General features: G+C 36.8%; 2 protein-coding genes across 3 annotated transcripts in view; both read left to right on the top strand.

The window, feature by feature from the left end:
* Positions 1-1,298, top strand: part of anxa3a (annexin A3a) — an 11,720-nt gene extending 10,422 nt beyond the window's left edge. The window contains exons 13-14 of the mRNA XM_014014600.1: positions 573-695; positions 1,099-1,298. Of these exons, the coding sequence (XP_013870054.1) occupies positions 573-695; positions 1,099-1,158 (183 nt within the window). The 3' untranslated portion in view covers positions 1,159-1,298. The remainder of the gene's footprint in view (positions 1-572; positions 696-1,098) is intronic.
* A 1,948-nt stretch (positions 1,299-3,246) lies between these two features.
* On the top strand, positions 3,247-15,472 carry LOC106521853 (putative ankyrin repeat domain-containing protein 31). Of its 2 annotated transcripts, XM_014014599.1 has the most exons (14): positions 3,247-3,334; positions 4,613-4,862; positions 4,947-5,096; positions 5,179-5,321; positions 7,544-7,715; positions 7,806-7,918; positions 8,008-8,116; positions 8,230-8,326; positions 9,129-9,306; positions 9,407-9,520; positions 9,637-9,774; positions 10,770-10,869; positions 10,946-11,133; positions 14,868-15,472. In XM_014014599.1, the coding sequence occupies exons 2-13, from the start codon at positions 4,637-4,639 to the stop codon at positions 11,098-11,100; spliced, it is 1,695 nt and encodes a 564-aa protein (XP_013870053.1). In that variant the 5' UTR covers positions 3,247-3,334; positions 4,613-4,636; the 3' UTR covers positions 11,101-11,133; positions 14,868-15,472. The 2 variants fall into 2 exon arrangements, with proteins under 2 accessions (XP_013870053.1, XP_013870052.1); XM_014014598.1 differs by lacking the exon at positions 14,868-15,472 and having other exon boundaries at positions 10,946-11,354.
* Positions 15,473-16,174: the final 702 nt, after the last annotated feature.

The following is a 16,174-nucleotide window of genomic DNA, read 5'->3' as shown; positions in this document are numbered from 1 at the left end:
TAATTGTTAATTATGGCTAAAATTGACTTCCGTATCAGTAGTAAACAGTAAATTAGGCCTGTTTTTAGAAACATAATTGTTAATTATGGCTAAAATTGACTTCCGTATCAGTAGTAAACAGTAAATTAGGCCTGTTTTTAGAAACATAATTGTTAATTATGGCTAAAATTGACTTCCGTATCAGTAGTAAACAGTAAATTAGGCCAAGTTTAACTATTTATTTATTTTGTTAACTTTTATTTAACCAGTTTGACTAAAATGCTTTTTAATTATGGCAGAAATGAACTTCCGTATTATTAATGAACAGTGAAATGAGTCAAGTTTGAATACAATACTTTTTTATAATATGACTATAATGGACTTCCATACGGAACGCTAAACTAAACCATAGGAGTTTGTATTTATTAAATAACAAACATTTATTTTGTGTTTTTGTTGTAACTCTTTCATTTAAAGGGACAGTTCAGATCTTATTGATAATTTAAACACAGAACCTGACTTTAGTAAAGCGTATTGGTTAAATAAAAGTACATTTATGTTTCATTGTCAAAGTCTGTGTTTGTGAACTGCAGGGCGGCGGCACCGATGAGTCCACATTGAACCGGATCATGGTGAGCCGGTCTGAGATCGACCTGCTGGACATCAGAGCAGAGTTCAAGAAGCTCTACCAGCGCTCTCTGCTGTCTGCGCTCAGCGTGAGTCTCACACTAATCAAGGTTTTCTCCTCCTGAATTCACCTTGTTCTGCTGCGGCGCCGACAACAAGAAGTGACGTTAGTTAAATATTAAATAAATGTCCTCCAGTGAACCCGGATCCCTGCCCGTGTTTGGTTCTGACGGTCAGGATGGACCTCACGGCCTCTCAGCTTCAATATTTCATCTTTATGTAAACGAAACGCGAACGCTCCGCTGCTTTGAGCTTCCTCCGACCCGAACGACTTTCAGCTGCAGGAACCGTCTGCTGATGAGGACTGGAGCTGCTCCTGGAGGAGAGGAAACTTTCTGACCCGTCCGACTTTGACCGAGACGATGAAATGATTAATCATGGCGTCAGATGAACTAACTTTTGTTGTTTTTGTGTGTTTTTTTTGTCCTGCAGTCAGAAACGACAGGTGACCACCGTGAATGTCTGAAGGCGATCTGCGGAGGAGACGACTGAAGCTGCTTCAGATTATAATCTGCATCAGACACAGATCTGTTCAGTTAAAGAATGAAAGGTTGTTTAAAACTGACTTTTAAGAGTTAAACCTCAGAAACACAATGTAATCTTTGAGTCAATAAAGTGTCAAACAACCTGAATGAAGTGTTGTGATTTAATTAAGGTTTTAAATATAAATCCCTGCTGGCTGTTTATCTGACATCTGAAGATGATTTATTGCATCACAAACAGCTTTAAAGTTGAAGCAAAGAATGATTTTTACTCCTTTTTAACATAAATATCTATTTAAAGCAGTGTGGGTAATCAGGTTTAATGTCCTCTGTCCTTTAAATTTTTGTAGAAGAAGAAATTATAGACAATATGGATAAAAAGAAATTTGCAATTGGTGCATTTCTGGATCTCAAAAAGCTTTTGATACCATTAATCATGACATGTTATTAAAAAAACTGGAAAGGTATGGAATTAGAGGGGTGGCATGGCTTAGAAGCTACATTGGAGAAAGGAAACAATTTGTAGAATTAGATGGTCAGAAATCAGACTTACTAAACATGACTTGTGGAGCTCCGCAGGGATCAGTTTTGGGACCCAAATTGTTCAATTTGTATATAAATGACATWGTCAAAATATCAAACCTTATAAAATACATTATATTTGCAGACGATGCAAGACTCTTCTGTACTGGAGAAAACATTCAACAACTTTCAGAAGTGGTTAACACAGAAATAGAAAAATTACAGCATTGGCTCATAAATTATCTGTAAATTTAGATAAAACCAAATTCATGATATTCGGAAACAATAAAAAAACAGGAAAATAATCCAATTAAAATATCAATTGAAAGTGTCGATTTAGAACAAGTCCATGAAATAAAATTCTTGGGTGTCATATTAGACGATAACTTCAGCTGGAAACCACAGATCAGCCTAGTAAAATCTAAAATAGCCAAAAGTGTTGCTGTTATAAGAAAAATTAGTTTCGTCCTGGATTATAAATCTTTGTTTATTCTGTATAACACACTCATTGTACCACATTTAACATATTGTGTGGATGTTTGGGGGAATACATACAAAACAAATTTACAGCCGTTATACGTCTTACAAAAAAAAAATCTATCTGTTTACCACATAAAGTGGGATACTGGGAACACACAAACCAGTTATTCGTTAAACCAAATATGCTGAAATTCTGGGACCTGGTAATATTTAAAACTACACAATTCATGTTTAAGGTCCGAAATCAAAAACTTCCACATAATATACAGGAAATGTTTGGTGACAGAGAGGGGGTTATAATTTATGAGGTGAAGGACATTTTAAAAAAACAACATATTAGAACAACCAGGAAGAGTTTTTGTTTATCAGTGTGTGGAGTAAATGTCTGGAATGGATTGAATGATGAGTTAAAAAAATTACAAATGTAAATCAATTTAAAAAACTCATTAAAGCAGAGCTCATTTCAAAATATGCAATATAAGATGTTTAATGTTCAATAGTCTATAATGTAAATGATGATATAAATAGTACTTAAAATAATTTTACACAGTTAAACATGATGTAAAAAGGAAACAAGTTGTCTCTTTTTGATGTTCTGAAAGTTAATTGATTATACATTGACAAGTAGGAAAGGGGCAGGACATTATAAGATGTATCTTCTTCCTGCTCCTTTTTGACCAGAAAATATAAAATCTTGCATGTCACATGGGCAAAATAATTTGTATTACATTTTATTTCTTAAGTTTGTTTCATTCTATTTTATTTTATTTTTAATTGTTTTAATGTCTGTTCGAAATAAATAATTTTTTTTTGTTATAAACTTAATAACACCATTTATTTCTGTATAAATCCTACAGTATGGACACTTTTAAGTGTTCAAGACTTTCTAGCAAAAAAAAGAAGAGGAGGCCAGGCTGGACTAACTAGTGGAACCTAAAACTATTACCCAGTTATTTATAAAACACTTACCAGTCGACTAGTTGACACATTTTAGGCCTTGTGTCTAAATATTTTTATCAAACCATTAAAGTCAAATTTGATGATTATCATAATTCCGTGTTGCATTTGAACGCAGCACATTAAACTGCGCATGCGTGGAACATCAACTTTCTGCGAACTGAAACGGGACATTTTTGAGTAAATATTTTGAAGATTATTTCAACAGGTGAAATTTTAAACTTGAGGTTAGTAACTAGTTTATTGTCTCAACAAGTCTATAAGAAACTTTTAACAGGAAGTCGCAGGTACAAGTGCATTTATAACAAACTTAGCTTAAGTTGCTAAGCTAATACGCTATGCTAGCTAAGCAGTTGGCTAACATAGCTTTAAAGTTTTGATTTCAGATTATTTTGTTTGTTTTTTTAATAGCAAACGTCACAAATTTCTCTTGTTTTAATAATATTCATTAAATATATAAGAGATTTACAGCAGCTAGATATAATTATGCCATAATAAAAACTTTTGTTTATTTTTTACAAAAAACGTTTTGTTTACAGATGTTAACACTTTTTAAACTTGTTAATCCTTACATTTTTACCATATCTATCTATCTATCTATCTATCTATCTATCTATCTATCTATCTATCTATCTATCTATCTATCTATCTATCTATCTATCTGCATTTTTTAAAAGAAAATTTAATCTTGAATAAAAAATTAAACATATAAAGACAGATCCGTTATCTTAAAAGTAATATAATGTATCTTCAGTGTTTATGGTTTCTTTTCTTTATATTATGCTGCCATCTAGTGGTTGCTATAAAATAAATAAATGTAAAACTTACAAACTGTTTTATTCTGCTTTTATAAATGTTGTTTTAGATGACCCAGAGTGATAAAATTTGTTGAAGAAGCTGAAATCAGTTTTTAAAGCTTAAGTTAAAAAAACCAGAACTGTTACAAAAAAAGATAAAAAAAATACTGTACTAAAACACTTGTTAAATAAATTTAAAAAGTGGTAAAAGTAGGAAAATGGTAGCTACATGCTAAAAGTAGGAAATTGTTTATTAAAAGTAACATAACTTTAGCATTAAGGGAAAAGAGATGAAAGCCGAATAGCTTAAAATAGCTAAATACTAGCTAAAAGTGACAAAACACTAGCTTATTTTTCAATTTTAGGTGAAAACACTAGCTCAAAGTTATACAAAGATGGGTAAAAAAACAAAACTGTAGCTACAAGCTAAAAGTAACAGCTAAAATAGCTAAATACTAGCTAAAAGTGAAAAAAATATCTATTCTTTTTTAAGCTAAAGGTAATGAAAGGCTAGCTTAAAGCTAAAAGTAGAAAAATGCTATCTCACAAAGCTAAAAAAAACACTAAAAGTAATAAAATATGGGTAAAATATCTAAAAGCTGTCCGGTTTTTCAGAACAAATATTTTTCCAGCCGTCTGATTGTTCAGAGTCGTTTCTCGTGTCATTTGTGTTGTTGTTGAACAAACCTCTGAATGTTTGTCGAGCAGCGACGCGCTGAGGAAGACCTCCTGATGGACGAAGACGCGGCACTGTCAGACCAGGACTCTTTGAGCTTGTTGAAGGATCTCCCTGCTTGGCAAAGCAGAGGTGCAGCTGAGATTGTCACTGCAGTTGATTCAGGCACACAGACCGACAAAAAAGAGATCAAGCATGAAATAAATGTGAATCAGCAGAACCAGAACCAGAACCAGTCGGTGACGCCTCACAGTTTGAACCCTGACACAGGCTCCTCGTCAGGTGAGCTGGAAGTCCTCCAAACCTCCTGTTGACTTTGTTTATTTCTATAATTCTGATTTATTTTTATCTCATTTGTTGTTAAAGGAAATGAAAGAATCAAACGCCCCAGATTCCTCCACAAGAGGAACGGGAAAGGGGAGACGTATCTTCACACGGCGTGCAGGAGAAACGATCTGGCGCAGGTGAAGTGGCTCATTCAGGCTGGGATCGGCGTCAACTTGGAGGACCACGCAGGTCTGATGGGTCGGGCGCTCCTGTTTGCTCTCGGGCACAAAGTTTCCCTCCTGTTTGCTTAAATCTGGACTTGAATCTTCAGGATGGACGGCTCTCCACGAGGCCGCCAAAGTGGGCGCCGAGGCCGTGGTGGAGGAGCTGCTGAAGGCCGGAGCTGACGTGAACGCCGGGAAGTGCGATGGCGTGACGCCCCTGCATGACGCCGTTTCCTCTGGAAGCTATCAGGTGAGAGGAATCGACTCTGCCTCAAGTGGAAGAGTTGAAGTTTCTGGGAGTCTTGTTTCATGGACGAATCAGGGCCTCAGTAATGAGGGCGTTGCTCCGGTCCAACATGGTGAAGAGCTGAGTCGAAAGTCCAAGCTCCGGATTTACTGATCTGTTTGTCCCAACCCTCAGCTGTGGTCATGATGGTGGCCGTGGTTTCACTAAGCAGCTATTAGCACCATGTTTTGTTTAGCGGATTAACCTTTTCTTTTAGAAACCGTTAGCGGATGATTAGCTTCCACCTAATTGGGTTTTGCCAACTTTAAATCTACTAACAGCTAACTAACAAGGTAATAGCAACAGGTTTGTGTCAGTCCCAAGTCTTTAGCTCAAACAAGACAAAGATGTGTGACGTAGCAGTTAGAACTTAGCTGTGAGTGTTAGCTTCTGCTAATTTTTAGCTCTTTAGTGTTACTTTCCACAAATTATTTTACATGTTTAGCAGTTAAGAATTAGCAAAGCTATTATTTTAGCTTGTAGACAATGTTTTTTTTTAGTGGTTAACAATTAGCTGTTAGCGTTAGCTTCTGCTATATCTTTTTTTACATTTTTAGCAGTTAAGAATTATTTTAGCATGTAGATAATGAGTTTTTTGGTGGTTAACGATTAGCTGTTAGCGTTAGCTTTTGCTAATTTTTTTTACATTTTTAGCAGTTTAGCATTAGCAAAGCTATTATTTTAGCTAGTAAATAATGAGTTTTTTTTAGCGATTAACAAATAGCTGTTAGCATTAGCTTCTGCTATTTTTTTTACATGTTTAGCATTAGCAAAGCTATTATTTAGTTAGTAGATAATGTGTTTTGTAGTGGTTAAGGATTAGCTGTTAGTGTTAGCTTCTGCTAAAAGGAGCTCTTTAGTGTTAGTTTCCACTAATTATTTTACATGTTTAGCAATTAAGAATTAGCAAAGCTATTATTTTAGCTTGTAGATAATGAGTTTTTTGGTCGTTATCGACTAGCTGTTAGCGTTAGCTTATGCTAATATTTTTTTTTTACATTTTTAGCAGTTTAGTATTAGCAAAGCTATTATTTTAGCATGTAGATAATGAGTTTTTTGGTGGTTATCGACTAGCTGTTAGCNTTAGCTTATGCTACTATTTTTTTTTACATTTTTAGCAGTTTAGTATTAGCAAAGCTATTATTTTAGCATGTAGATAATGAGTTTTTTGGTGGTTAACGATTAGCTGTTAGCGTTAGCTTTTGCTAATATTTTTTACATTTTTAGTGGTTTAGCAGTAGCAAAGCTATTATTTTAGCTAGTAAATAATGAGTTTTTTTAGTGATTAACAATTAGCTGTTAGCAATAGCTTATGCTATTTTTTTACATGTTTGACATTAGCAAAGCTATTATTTTAGTTAGTAGATAGAGTTTTTTAGTGGTTGAGGATTAGCTGTTAGTGTTAGCTTCTGCTAATAGTTAGCTCTTTTGTGTTTGTTTCCACAAATTATTTTACATGTTTAGCAGTTAAGAATTAGCAAAGCTATTATTTTAGCTTGTAGATAATGAGTTTTTAGTGGTTAACAATTAGCTGTTAGTGTTAGCTTCTGCTAATTTTTTTTTACATTCTTAGCAGTTTAGCATTAGCGAAGCTATTATATTAGCCAGTACATAATGAGTTTTTTAGCGGTTAATGATTAGCTGTTAGTGTTAGCTTCTGCTATTTTTTTTACATGTTTAGCAGTTTAGCTTTAGCAAAGCTATTATTTTAGCTAGTAGATAATGAGTTTTTTAGCGGTTACCGTTAGCATTAGCTTCTCCTTTTTTTACACGTTTAGCATTAGCAAAGCTATTATCTTTGTTAGCAAATAATGTTTTTTAGGTGTTAACGATTAGCTGTTAGTGTTAGCTTCTGATAATTTTTAATGAGTTTAGTAGTATGGCTTTAGCAAAGCAAAGCAAACTTTTAGCTAGCAGATTATGAGTTAGCGAAGCTAACTTTTCAGTTAGCTGTGTCCAGCACAGGATCAGAAACAGCAGAATAAGATCCTGGATACAAGCAGCCGAAATGAGCTTCCTCCGTAGGGTGGCCAGGCTCAGCCGGAGCTCGGAGTCGAGCCGCTGCTCCTCCTCATGGAAAGGAGTCAGCTGAGGTGGTTCACCTGATTGGGACGCCTCCCTTCAGAGGCGTTCCAGTCACGTCCCGCTGGCAGGAGGAAGAGCCAGCACTCACTGGATGTTTGCAGGTGGTGAAGCTCCTCCTCCAGAACGGATCGAACCCGTGCGACAGAGAGATCAGCGGAAGTAGCGCGTTCGACATGGCCAAGGATCAGGACATGAAGGAGCTGCTCGCCACGTTCAGGACGTCCGTAACGCAGCAGAGGCACTTTGAGGAGGCGGAGCCGCGAGCACCACCAGGTGGGCAACGTAACGATCCCACGCAGAACATCGCTGTGTTCTGATGTTTATTAATGCAATGATTGTCAACATCTGTAAACTGTGTCGTAGTTACCGTGAGTCCTGAGTGCCGGGTCATTTCCATGGGTCATTTCCCCACAGAGCCGCGTGTCGGAGGCGGAGCCAACGAGCTGAGAGACGATGCCGCTGCCGGCTCTGATTACGTACGACTTTTTATTACCTTTAAATCCAGTCAAGCGTCACGCTTACCGTAAATCCACCTTGTTTAAACCTGGACTCTGATGTGATCCAGGTCCTCAGAGCTCAGAGTCATTCCATGACCGTGGCGGCGGTTCTGGAGGACCTGAGGAGGAAACAAACAGAAATCCCAACCTGGCCTCTGAAAGACCTGAAGGATGCAGGTCAGATCTGCTACCTGGTCTCTGTTTTTAACTTCATTTATATTCAAACAGAAGGTAAACTGGACAGATGTTGAATTTATTCCTTTAACTCCAGTTGTGCTGATTTATTTTAGACAAATACAGAGAAGCTTTAACGCAGATCCAGAGCGTGCTGGCGTTTGTTGTGGATAAGCAGTGTTTGGAGAAGGAAAACCTTAAAGAAAAATACAGGTCAGAACAAAGAAGCATTTATTTATTATTGAAAAATCCAAAAACAATGAAGTTAGTTTAGTCGTGAAATATTCAAAATTAATTTACATGAGCTAAAACCTTTTCAAGACAAGTTAAATATCTTAACAGTAGCTGCGGTTCCATTGCAAATGTGTGCAAAACTTTCTCAATATTCTGTTAATGTCGATAAAACACAGTTTCACAACTGCGGTGTTTCCATTAAGTAAGAAAAGTTATTAAAGTCACGCGTGAATACGTTTGTGCTCATGATAAGTCATTACAAACATGGCGGTGATGGATGTAAACACATATAGCATGTTGCTACCACGACACTAGCGCTCATCATCAGAGGAGACGTCGGCGTCTTTTGTCGAGGCTTTCCAGAGACAAGTCCCTACTTGGGAGCGGCTACGTATGCTGTGTTTTTGGGAAATTGTAGTCGGTGAGTTTACTACTTTATACTACTTCTGTGATATTACTACTATTTCTACTTCCTGTTATCTTCTTCGTCGTTGTCTTTTTCACCAGTAGAAACAGCCGGTTGTTGATCACGTGACTCCTGTGATGTGAAAAAAGTGTTTCTATTGCAGTTTTGCGAAAAACACCAATTTCGATACGGCCAAAATACCACCTCATCCTAGCTCAAAAACATTTTGTCGAAAAACGTAATTTTTTTTAATTGACGTGTTTCCATTGAGCAAATTTATTTTTGAAATTCTAATTTGCGCATTTTCATGGCCAATGGAAACGCAGCTAGTGTTAACTTTTATTCTTTTAAATAACTGTTTGTTTGTTTCTGCAGGACGGTGCCACACCACTTCCACCAAACTCTCCTGAAAGGTCAGTTCTTGGCTTTAGCTTCTTGTCAGAGGAAACTGGTGGAAATCCTCCAACATCAAAAGCATTTGGAACAAGCTTACGTCACCGCGAAGAACAAAATGTTAAATCACACATCGAATCACTGCAGACCGGCGGTACAGGTGAGCGTGTCCCCCCTACACCTGCAACCAATTATAGTTATTTAATTTGTGCAGAGATCAAGCGACGCACATTTAACTTTGCAACTTTACCACCTTCAAGGTGAGGAGAAAACATGCAGCCGTTCAGACGAGGGCTGAAGACGAGCGATGTCTCCGTCGGCTCCTGCAGGGCGGCGTCCTGACAGCAGGCAGTTCTTTACGGCTCACTTTGAAGGTCTGACTGAGCTCCTGTCGTCTCCTCTGATGACTGGTTCCTTTAACGGGAACCCTGACCAGTCGTGACGTTCTTCTGAACCTTCCGGTTCAGCTCAAACGTTTATCCTGCTGCAGGGTAAGCAGCACGTGGCTCACGTTGGAGCCGATGGCGCCGTCGTAAGTAAAGGCAAGGTGCACCGAGCTCCGGAGCGCTGGCTGGAGTCCATCCTCGGGAAAAATATCCCCGTCAGCTCAACGTACGCTCTGGAGAAGGTGAGTCAGCAGGACGTCTACGTCTCATCGCTAGGGCTGCCACAAACAATTATTTTTATAATCGATTAATCACCGATTATTTTTTCGATTAGTCGACTAATCGGATCAAACGTTAATTGAATATAAAACATAGAGCTTATCACGTCAGAATGCAGCTGCTATTATATAACCATGGTTGGATTTTAGCTATATGCTAACTAAAAATAATTGCTGTGGAAGGTAAGTTCTGCTCTGCAGATATTACACAGGTTTCTCTTTATTTTCTTAAAATGATCCCACACTTTGAGCTCTGTTGTCAGGTAGCCATGATACCAGAGCCTGTCTGTATAATGTCTTGTGACGTCCACGGCCTACCCCAGTTACCACTACTGTGCATGTGTGTCAAGGACAGAAAGGCAGATGTGGCAGTGGAAGGTGTCAAAGCAGTTTGGAGAGAAAAACAAAGTAAAGAACAAAAAAAAAAAAGAAAACGATTAATCGATTATTAAATTAGTCATCGATTATTTTAATAATCGATTAGTCGTCAATTAATCGATTAATCATGGTAGCCCTACTCATCACACAAAACTGCTTTTGTTTCAACACGTAATATGTCCTCTAATGCTTCGTCTTTTCTTTTTTCACTCGCCTCCAAAGATGAACGAGGCCACATCTGAGCGTTTGTACTGTTAGCAAACGTTCTACAGCTGCTCAGCTTTTGGAGTCAATTCAAGATGGCCGCCTCAAACAAAAATGACCATAAATTCACCTTCATTTAAATTATATTGGGCCCAAATTTGGTTAGGTAGTAGCTGAGAGTCATTCTGGCCTTATTTCACAGGATCAAACTTTTTTTAAGCTTTCACTCTCATTTCTCTGATTTAAATTTAAATTTTTTTTTTGTAAATCTGAACCTTTCTGAATGATTTGTTTGCAAGTCTTTAATAAATGAGAAACCGATGCACAGGACAGGTGAGACGTTTGATCGTTTTGGAAACACCTTCACTTCCTCACAGGTGACTTTCAGAGACAAACCTTTATCTCACTACTTTCTAAACATGGAGGCCGAAGAAAATGGCGGCGGCTGCAGTTCTGCTGTGCAGGAGCCGACTCCCGGTTGGTTAATCACAGCTTCAATAATCGAGTATTTGAACAGGTTCTGTAGTTAATTATATCTTTTTTAATTCTTCAGAAGCAGGAAACTGGTGTCAAATGTTGAAAAACATTAAGATGATCCATCTGGTGAGCGACGAGGAGTTCCTGCCCAGCGCTGTGATGGATTATTACTGGGACAAGCTCCTGAGACAAACGCCCTCTGAGCTGGAAGACTGGGACTCTGAACTGTAACCTGACTTGTTTTTAAAACCACATCTTTATTTGGTGAGTTTTTCCCACAGTGGATTTACTGCACTGATCGTCATCGTTTAATCACTTTGTTTCATTAAAGGGAAGTCTGTGAGTTTATTTTTTATTAAATACTGTGTTTTAGTAAAGTTAGAGTAAATGTTGGACAAAGCTTTGAGCGGCTTCCTTTCAGCCAACATATTGTATCCTAAAAACATAATTTTTCTAAATTTTCATTTCTATTTACCTAAAGTCTCCAAAAAAATAAAATGGTTTGTTAAACTCCCTCAATTTGTTTGTTTTTACTGTTTGCTTATTTATTAAAAGCAGCCTTTGGGTCTGTTTACATTTGTACAAAAAGCCAAACTGATATTTGTAAACTTTTTACCAATTTTTCACGACTTTTTGTTCACGAGGTTTGCAGTTTTCTTCACAGATGACTCTCAACTTAGAGGAAAACAGTAAAAAGTCCTGAAAAACAACCTTATACCAGTGGAGATTTCTGGGATATTGTTAATTTTTGGATTACTGTTGCTGTATTTTGGATTTTATTAATTTTATATATATAAACTCATAAAAAAAATGATTCCAACTCAGTCAGTTGTACTGATATTAAGCTAAAATAATTACAGAGTGCCTTTCCCAACATGTAAATCTGGGGCTAACTACTCACATGAGACTGTCTGTTAGCAAAATATCCCATAAACCACTGAATGGAACGACTGTAGAATGAATCTACATCTTACCAGCTGTTCAGCTTAATTAAAGATGGCCGCCCCAACTAACTCAGAAAACTTCAGCCAAAGTGAGCTAAAACTGCATCATTTATTTAAAAATCTAACATAAATACAGATATGTGTTCTTTTAATTAGTAATGTTTAATGTTTGGCTTGGTGTTAATTTATATTGAGGTAAGTTTTTACTTGATGTAATGTGTTTTTCTGGATGTTTTTAATGTTATCATAAAGTCTTGTTTGAGGCAGAGCCGCTGTCTTGGACTGAATTTATTCTTTAAGGTGTTTTGTTTTGAGCTGTTGACGCTGCAGCGGTACGGAGCTCCAACAGTGACAGCGTACACTGACATGGAAAAAAAGAGATGTGGCACTGAAAAAAAACTTTGTAAAATCAAACATTTTCATTAAAAACTTGATACTCTTATTTTACGCCACATTTTATGTTTTATATTTTGGATGAGAAGTTTTCAACGCAGAGTTCTTTTATTTACGTTGTCAATGAGAGATGTCATCATTTTGGCGTCGGGGGCAGGGTTAAATCTTCATTTTTCCACTTGTCTTGTGTAATCTGCTGATGGAAGGTTCAGGATCAAGTACCGCTCCTCAACCACAGGTAAGCTCTTGTTTTTATGATTATTTTAGTTATTAGCTGTATAAAACAACAAGTGGTTCACCCTGATAACCTACGTAGAAGGCTGTGTAGTGCAGCAAGTTCGCATAAACCTCAGAGATATGAAAAAATAAAAGGATGGGGGTCTCTTCACCATTACCCCTTACGAAATCCAACAAACAAATTGTGAGTCTTGAGAACGTTTCCGGTTAAGCTAGCTAGCGGCTAAAGTGAGTTCTGATACATCTTTAATATGATGCCAGTTAGCTTATTTTAAAAGTGAAACTGCATCTTTTGTCGGTTTATACAGGTAATAATGGTAATCCTAAAAACAAGAGCCTTACCTGTGGTTGAGGAGCGATACATGAACCTGAACCTTTCATTAGTAGAATGCGGGTAGATGTAGTCTGGTAAAAACCAGAACCCTGTCCTTCACTTTGCTTCGTACAAGGGTCTGGACTCGCAGCTATAGAGAAGTGATTCTTGCTGGAGGCGTGGCCTCTGCTGAAGTTTAAAAGGATTGGATCGGTTAGCCGTGATGTATGCGTGCCTGCTCCACTCTGAAGGAGGCTAAGCTAAGAAGCTAACCGGAAATCGCGAGCGCTGTAAACAACCCTACTGAGAGGAGAAAAGTACCGAGCTGAACGAGACGGCTGTAAATGAGAGCTGCTGCTTTGTCAGACAAATTTAATTTAATTTGGAAGTCTTATCAACACGGACTGGCTTCATTCACTTCCTCCGCTGCTGTATTCTAAAATAACTAGCAGACACTAAGCAGAAAATCCGTCGTTCAAAATTCCGCCTTCTGTTCTCTGATTGGCCCGGATGAAAATTCACCCGAAGAAATCCTTGTCTATGGGAGAAATCCCAGACGGAGCAGTGAACGAAACTAGAATTGAGCGGAACTGCATAGGAAGGCAAGGGCCAGGCTAAGGTAGATGTAGAGGATGAGCAAAAAAAAGTAAATAAAAAAATGGAAGGTCCATTTAACCCCGCCCCCTGACGTCGAAATGGCCATAGCTTCCAGTGGCAAACAAAACTTGTCTTATCATAAAAATAAAAAATGGCTGCAGTGTAAAATGCGAGTATCGTTATATTTGTCAATTACAGTATTTTATTTTTTCAATGCTAATTCTCTTTTGATGTCACTGTAAGCTGCCACTGTTTGAGCTCCGTACTGCAGCAGCAGAAATAATAATAATAATAATAATAATAATAATAATAATAATAATAATAATAATCTCACGAGGGAGAAGTTAAAATGTAGGTCAAGTTAATCTGTGCCAACTGAAGCACTTGAGTCAAGAACTCACTGAAGATTTTATCTTTCTTGACACAAATCCACAATTTCCCCAGTTCTTTCAACTTTTCAGAGATTTATAAACTATTTATTTAAATTTCACAATAAACAAATATGATAAAATGCTGTTTATTAAAAGTTATTTTTCTAAAGAAGACATCAGATTGTGATGAACATTCACTTTGTCTCCCGTCCTGAGCAGCAGATTCTTAAACACAAAAATTTGTATAACTTAGCCAGTTTTCCAGATTTTGAGCTAAAATTTGGCGCAGTAGTAGCCGAAGTTAGTCTGCATCAGCTATTGGAATCAACTCTGCCAACAGCAACACACAAGTCAACTTTTCTTCCAGGTAGATCCGGTTAAAAGTAAGTTTTTATTCTTTTATTTCTACTTGTGTTATTTTCTAAATTGTTGATTTGATTTGATTTATTGATTCAACAGGAAAAGATTACTAAAAATCAAGCCTGACTCAGCATAATTGCTGTTTTACAGCAGGTTCCTGTTCTGCAGCACATAAAACACTCAGAADTACAGCATCACAATCACATCATTATACACCATAGACACAAAGACAAACAAGCATACCAAATTTTCAGGAAGGCAGCATTTGCAAAATAGGACGTCTAAATATGAGCACAACAAAAAGTGTCCAGCAGATGGCAGACAAGATTCTTCTTAAAGGGCTGTAGTTTTGAAATGGACTTYATGTTTTGAGGAATGTCATTCCATGCTTTAGTATAAACATAGAAGAAAGACCTCTGGCCGTAACAGTTTTTAAAAGTTGGTAATATCAGTTGTCCTTTTGTAACAGATCTAGTTGAATGACCACTTCCAGAATTTGATTTGGGTAACAATGCACAGAGAGTTCCATAAHTGGCACCTTGGAAGATCTGAAAATATAAATTAATACCACTATACAAAACATAATTCTGAAAAGTCAAGGCATCAGACAATGAATGAATGAGTTTCATGTTTATAATTTTATTTTCACGTTTGATATTTTAAATTAACATCTAGAATTATAGATCTACATCAGGCCATGTGTACTTTCCTGCTTTAAAAGATGTTTAGGTTGTTGTGTTTTTTAACCATCATTGCTTTTATAAATTTTTTGTTAACTTCTAGGGTCTGAGACGTTAAACGGGTGGTTTTCATGTCGAGGAGGAAGTTTTTGGAGTTTTCACGCAGCAGCAGGTGGCAGCACACAATCACACAAATCTGAGAGGGAAGATCCCCAACGGGAGCGTGTCATGACACTGGGGTTTATCAGTCATGTGATCAACATGTAATCCCCGTCTTACTCACGTGCTCCCCCTAAAACCACTGACCTGAATATGCTAATTCAACCCACTTATCTTCAGATGTAACTCTTAAAGCTGGGTAAGTTTGATTTTGTGGTGGATTGATTCAAAAATCCTCTCATGTCACTTCTTTATAATTAAAAATTACCTTATTTTTCCACTTCTGAGTCATTAAACTGAAGAGATTTGCCTTTGCAGACGTAGAAATAGGCTCAAATCTTTAAAAGAACAATATTTGACAGATGCAGATAAGTTTTAAAGAATGAGCAGCATGTTAAAAAAAAAAGAGGATGACAGATTCCTTCAGTGTAGCCTGAGGTTTATTTCTCCATTCACTGCATTCTTTCCAGCCTGTTTGCTGCTCTTCTTCACTTCAACCAAACTGCTTATGTCACCGAGTTTGTTTCCTGTGCCGATATGGAAGCCTATTACGACCAAAAACATAAAAGGATTAAATAAAAGTTTGGTATGAAGACAAAGATCCTGATATATGACTTAAATCAGGGATGACAAACACATTTTGATGAATCAAAAAGAAAAAATAAATAGGTCTTCTGGATGGGTTCTTTAGTGAAACGTTTCGTCTCTCCTCCGAGACTTCCTCAGTCTGAAGAGCTTCAGTTGAAACTCAGTTTCACTAAAGAAACACCCATCCAGAGGACCTATTTATTTTTTCTTTTTGATTTTTTTTCTACCTGGATTACTGAGATGCATCAGGACATTTTGATAAAGTTATACCGAAGTATAACTTCACAAGATGCCAACATTTCTCATTTTAACACAGTGGTAAGACTGCGTTTTTGTGTAGGATTTCTCATAATGTTATGACTTTATTCTAGTAATATTACAAATTTATTCTGGTACTATTATTACTTTATTCTCAAAGTATTATAACTGTAATCTCTCAGTATTTTGACAGAATTTTTGTATGATTTTATTCTTGTAATAACATGACTTCTGGTAATATTATGACTTTATTCTTTTTATTATTTTGAGTGTATTCTGGTACAAATGTATTTTTTGTAGTAATATTACTTTATGTTCATAATATATTATAACTTTTTTTGTCTCATAATAGTATGATTGTTTTAGTAATATGACTATTATTTTATTGTTTCAACTGCATTGTAA

This window comes from Austrofundulus limnaeus, unplaced genomic scaffold, assembly GCF_001266775.1.
Source record: "Austrofundulus limnaeus strain Quisiro unplaced genomic scaffold, Austrofundulus_limnaeus-1.0 Scaffold117, whole genome shotgun sequence".
NCBI classification, from domain to species: domain Eukaryota; kingdom Metazoa; phylum Chordata; class Actinopteri; order Cyprinodontiformes; family Rivulidae; genus Austrofundulus; species Austrofundulus limnaeus.
The sequence above is the reverse complement of the archived record's forward strand: the minus strand, read 5'-3'. Positions and strand labels throughout refer to the sequence as shown.

Bases quoted from the DNA above. Each gene is read 5' to 3' on its own strand.
- LOC106521853 (XM_014014599.1), top strand. From the start codon at position 4,637: ATGGACGAAGACGCGGCACTGTCAGACCAGGACTCTTTGAGCTTGTTG. The intron at 5,097-5,178 runs GTCTGATGGGTC...TTGAATCTTCAG, and splicing joins CAACTTGGAGGACCACGCAG to GATGGACGGCTCTCCACGAG. The intron at 5,322-7,543 runs GTGAGAGGAATC...GGATGTTTGCAG, and splicing joins TTTCCTCTGGAAGCTATCAG to GTGGTGAAGCTCCTCCTCCA.